Below are 5,380 nucleotides of genomic sequence, written 5' to 3' on the forward strand. Positions count from 1 at the left end.
CAAAAATTGAAACTGGTTTTAATGTGTTCCATAGAAACGAGAGCACCACTATCCAAATTATACTTGCAGTATATTGTGGTAATCAATCAAACTGGAAGTTACCTTGAATAATAAAAAAGAACTGGGGAATTTTGAAAGAAAGTAAGCTAGATATAAGATAGATTGTGTAAATTATGAAAGTAAAAAAAACGAAATGTTCAACTAACCAGTTACGGTTTGGTTAATGAGTCACAGTTAACCAGTTATAAATTTTACTAATTGTGCAGGCCCCACTAGTTAATCTTGGAATATAAGGTAAGGAAAAATAAAGCTTATTTTTTTTATTTTCTCATAAGAAGATTTTAATGTAGTTTTGTGAACAGATATTAAACATTCACTAAACTTATTAAAAGTTCTATAAGCAATATTTGAGTACAAATGTCAACAGTTGTGTCCTTTAATACTTGTTCAGGTGATATCTAGAGGTTATGGTAAAGAGAATGACCAGTCACTTGGTTAGTGCAAGTCACCCTGAGTAAATATGAGGTTTTTGATATTCTAAGGAACATGGCATTCGATCAGTCTGGGCTGAAACATCATTTAGTTAGTCTAATCTGCAACTTGTTCTTCACTACCCAGTTTTGTGATTCAGTAAAGGTAATCATTATGTATAAGTAACAGCAAGTATACACACACACACACTGTTTGTGTTTAGTGTTCTAATAATGATTGTTCATTTTATATTACACTTGATATCTGGTATCATTATTTCATTTTAACCTGAGTCAGTTAGTGAGAGGTTTAATGTTACTAAGAAATCAACATCTTGAGTAAATCTCCTGTTATCTAGCCAACCTACAAGATTAAAGTTAGCTCAGTTTTACCTGGCTATATTACAAAACTATCGGTAAAATCCACACATGCTGTACAAGTTAGAATATCAGTAGATTCTTTATATAGAATCCTCATGTATAATACACCTTTATTTACAACTGTTATGAGGGTTTTGAAGTATTGGTCAATATTAATGACTGGTTTGTTACCAATATGTAAACCTGTCAATATTTTAATTCTGTTTCATAAAATTTTACTGAATATTAAACATTGAACAATTATTTTTATACTGGGGTATGGAGTGTACATGAACATGCATATTTAAAAAAAGGAGAACACAGATCATAAACTGTGAGTTCCATATCAATGCTTTTGTGTGTAGGTATGTATGTCTATATATATATATAATAAAATTTATGAGTTAATGGTTACCTAATTAAAAATGCATCAAATCACCTGTAAGGTCAAATTTCTTCTTCCATAATGCTTCAAAAATCTCTGTTCTTGTCACTCCCTCCAAAAAGGTTTCAAGTTTCGCTACAATCTGTACATCTTTTGGTGTTACTCTCCCAGTCTCTTCTGACAAACATACAGTGTCTAACAGGATTGCTCCTATTTAACACAAGGGAATCTGATAATTGTTTTCAGTAGCATTGTGTTTAACTGAAAAAAAAAATCTGATCTTATTTCACTTACACAGTAGAGAAATAAATTTGCACCACCCATCACTTCAAAATTAAATCAATTTTAAGTTTTTCTGGTCATGGAGGCATAAATAGTTTCAGACAAATTATTAACATCACTAATCCAAACTCGTTTATTCTAACAATACTTACTTTTATCAGTGACTTATCAAAAGTAATATTGTATATAAATGTTATATTTTACCCTGATTGAATAACTTACTTACCATATAAAAGCATGGCAATTTGTGGATCTAGATCAGGACTAGTGTTTAACAAGTTTTCTGCCACAAGAGTGCAACAGGAACCAACCATTCCAATTGTTGTATCACATCTGAAGTGATAAAACTAGTTTTAAATTTTGACTTGTCAAGTACATATGTACGTGTAATATTAAAACAAAACTATGTAGAAGTTCGTACACAAAATCCACCTTCTAAATATAAACAAGGATTAAATTAGAAAAAGAAAACCTTTTTAATTCCACTCCTTTCAGAAATGTTCTATTGAGAGAGAGAAAACATAATCTCTTAACAGGCAAAAAAAAAACCCTACAACACTGAAAAACTTAGGCAATTATGAGTGTCTTATTTTGACCTTTGTAACATAAACAATTTGCCTTAATCCCAACTGGCCATAACAGACTATAATCAGGCCAAATGTACAGAACTATTTCAGGTAAGTGGACTTAATACAGTTGAAAACAAAATAAATACTTTTATAATTCTATATCAAACTTGAAGTTAACTGTTAGAAGATTGTGCATTTATGTTCCAAGAATGCAGACTTTCCAGTTAGAAAAAATTTTTCAGAATACATTCAGGACTATCGAAGTGAAAATTTAGGAATATTTAGAGATTATTCCTAAAAACTTATTGGGGAAAATTAGGACTAACATTCAATTCAATATTGTGATGAAAAATAATTTCCTGGCTAGTAATAAACAAGACTTAAGATGCATTTAGCACATCTAGATCATAAAACTTCCTAGTTAGATAAAGCCAGATTAATGTCTCCTTGAAGATGCTGATGTCTTAACCTTACACTGATGTTTTCTGAAATTTTACTATAAAAAAACAAAACTAAATGATTTCCTGTTTAAACCACATCCATCAAATCACCAGAGCCAAAGCTACATAATTATGAACATCCCAATTTGAACAGAAACAGAACAATTTTGTATGTTTTTAGAACATTTTTGGGCAATTCGTAAAAGTTAAGGAATTTTTGTAGAGAGGATTTACAAATTAGGAATTTTATGGCCAATGGAGACACTGTTATCCTAGTGTTTACTAAGGACATCATAAATTACACCACTCTGACCTAAAAATAGGACTTTATCCCTGGACCATAGCATGACACTTTTTAAAATATTTTTAGTATAAAAAATATCAATACTTCCAAAATTAAGCTCCTTCTCAATGATTCACTAATTCAAGGCAGAATACCCAATAGAGCCCTGCTTCTGAAGTTTTATTTTATTAATTAAATTTTTGGAAGGTCTTTTGCTGTGATTAAAGAATTAACAATACTCCAAAAATACAAAAAAAAGATAAGTGATATTGATTATCTTGTATTGTTTCTGCCTTATATATATATATAAAAATTTAACAGTATGCATGCTACAAAGCAATATTGTGTTTTGTGTTCATAATAATTGTGCTACAAATGCCCATTATATAATTCACTTATAAACTCTCCAATATAATGTTTATGTTACCCACCCAGGAAAAAAATATTACAGCCTCTATTTGTTTTAAATATGTTTTAAAACACCTCTGGTGTTTAACTATTATTTTAATGCAGTTTCATTTCTAAATCTATAATGGACAATCTTTCAAAGGTTTTTTTAATGTTTAATTAGCAACTAAAAATGTTTTTCAAATCACTATATAAAGGGCTTCTCAAATGGATCTGATAAAAGCCTTTCAAGTTTTACCAATTCCACTGTTAAAACAGAAATGTTTTTGTTTTTAAAAAAATTTCATTTTGACACCACACCTGTTTCCTCTGTCCGTGGCCTGAAGTGTGTGATGATCAATGACCTGTACAACAGAGTTTTCTAAGAACTGCTGGTCTGCACTTAAAATATTATGATCCACCAGTGTCAAAAACAATTTTCCTTCATTTCCAAGTTTCTATAAAGACAAAAGTTATCAATGCTTATATACAGTATCTGCATAGAGGGCGTGTGAGGGCCGGCATAAAGTTTTGCAAATTAGACATTGCTGAGGGCAGTCAAGTGGGGTATATGAAGACTGGAGCAAGTGAACACAACGTTAGATGGCAAAGATGAAGATCGAGAAATAGCTATTAGTGTCAGCGGAGGTAAGTATGTTTGGAAATACATTTTCAGTTTAGGAAAATCTATGCAGACAATAAAATCACTTTTTTTGCTACTTACCACATTCCGATCACTAACATCAGCTTGGAAGGAATGGAGGGAAGAGTGTCAGCGGAGGTAAGTGTGTTTGGAAATACATTTTCAGTTTAGGAAAATGATAACTTCCAAAACATACATACCTCCGCTGACACTAATAGCTAGAATCCCACATTGAGAAGGCGGAAGACCGGTGAGGACAGATCATACAGAAAGCGCCTGCAGAGAACAAATATGTACCACGATAAGTGGTATTAAAGTGGGGACCATTGCACTACATCCAGAACAGATATTCTCTTCTTTGTGATAGGATCCCTACCAGTAACCACAGAATGATGCATTTTGAACCACCGGATTTACGAAAGAAAGAAAGCAACATCAAAGTGGACAATCCTTCTGATCAACCTGAAGAAGTCCAAAAGGCAACATCCCAGGTCTGGATTGACAGTATCATATGCCATACTCCACCAAAGTCCACAACTCATCCAGTCTGGATTTACAAACAGTTGTCTTTACTCCCCCACCAAGTTGGCAAGGAGAATTCCACTTACCCATGAAATTATGGAGAGGATGTGGAATGCTGTCCCATCAATGATCAAAGATGGGACTTCATCACATTTGAATATAAGAGGAGATAGTGGGCTCCCCTGCATGAACAACATAAGACCTGACGGTGTTCCTAAGATGGTTCAAGCACCCCCCACTGGATAGCTAAGTATCAAATCTGGACTGATTTTACGAGTAGACTCCTGCATAGATTGGTCCTGCTCCTACCAACATCTGGGGAAAACTTCCAGGGACCCAGGTAGGAGAGTCCCCAACTTCGCCCTCTTCTCCAAGAGTGGAGAAAACTCAACACACTGAAGGAAAATCCTCTGTCCACCACCCCAGCAACTGGGAATTGGGTGTGGTAAGTACTCTCGAACTCCACTAGTAGAAGTAAGGGGGGAACATAAGCATTGGGGAGTCCTGAGGAACAGCACCTCCTGGGCAGATACTCCCAGGAAGGACTCCCCAAAGGCTGAGTAGCCTCCGTGCTAGAAACTGTTACATGGGAATGAATTTTTTTTGCAGGAAAAAATGAAAAACAGGTTCAATGAAATATATCTCTGGATAACAAAGCAAAGAATTCTCGATTATTAGAAAGCAAAAACTAAGAAAATATAAATCACAAAACATTAGTCTGAATGATCACACTTTATCGAGAAAAGTGATTTTATTGTTTGCATACAATGCTTATATACAATACCTGCATAGAGGGAGTGTGAGAGCCTGCTTGAAGTTTCACAAATTAGATATTGCCGAGGGCAGTCAAGTGGGGTATATAAAGATTGCAGCAAGCGAACACAACGTTAGATGGCAAAGATGAAGATTGAGAAATAGCTATTAATGTCAGCAGAAGTATGCATGTTCTGGAAATCATATATATATATATATACACACACACACACACACACATATATATATATATGATCACAGGTAAATAGACACTTAATTTTCCGTC

General features: G+C 33.7%; 1 protein-coding gene across 2 annotated transcripts in view; it reads right to left on the bottom strand.

Moving 5' to 3' along the window:
• LOC106462380 overlaps positions 1-5,380 on the bottom strand; it is a 55,478-nt gene that overhangs the window by 43,763 nt on the left and 6,335 nt on the right. For both annotated transcript variants that reach the window (XM_013922308.2, XM_022389633.1), the window contains exons 4-6: positions 3,498-3,634; positions 1,724-1,830; positions 1,270-1,425 (exon numbers count right to left, since the gene is read on the bottom strand). In XM_013922308.2, coding sequence (XP_013777762.2) covers positions 1,270-1,425; positions 1,724-1,830; positions 3,498-3,634 — 400 coding nt within the window. The remainder of the gene's footprint in view (positions 1-1,269; positions 1,426-1,723; positions 1,831-3,497; positions 3,635-5,380) is intronic.

Source organism: Limulus polyphemus, unplaced genomic scaffold, assembly GCF_000517525.1.
Source record: "Limulus polyphemus unplaced genomic scaffold, Limulus_polyphemus-2.1.2 Scaffold1154, whole genome shotgun sequence".
Classification (NCBI taxonomy): domain Eukaryota; kingdom Metazoa; phylum Arthropoda; class Merostomata; order Xiphosura; family Limulidae; genus Limulus; species Limulus polyphemus.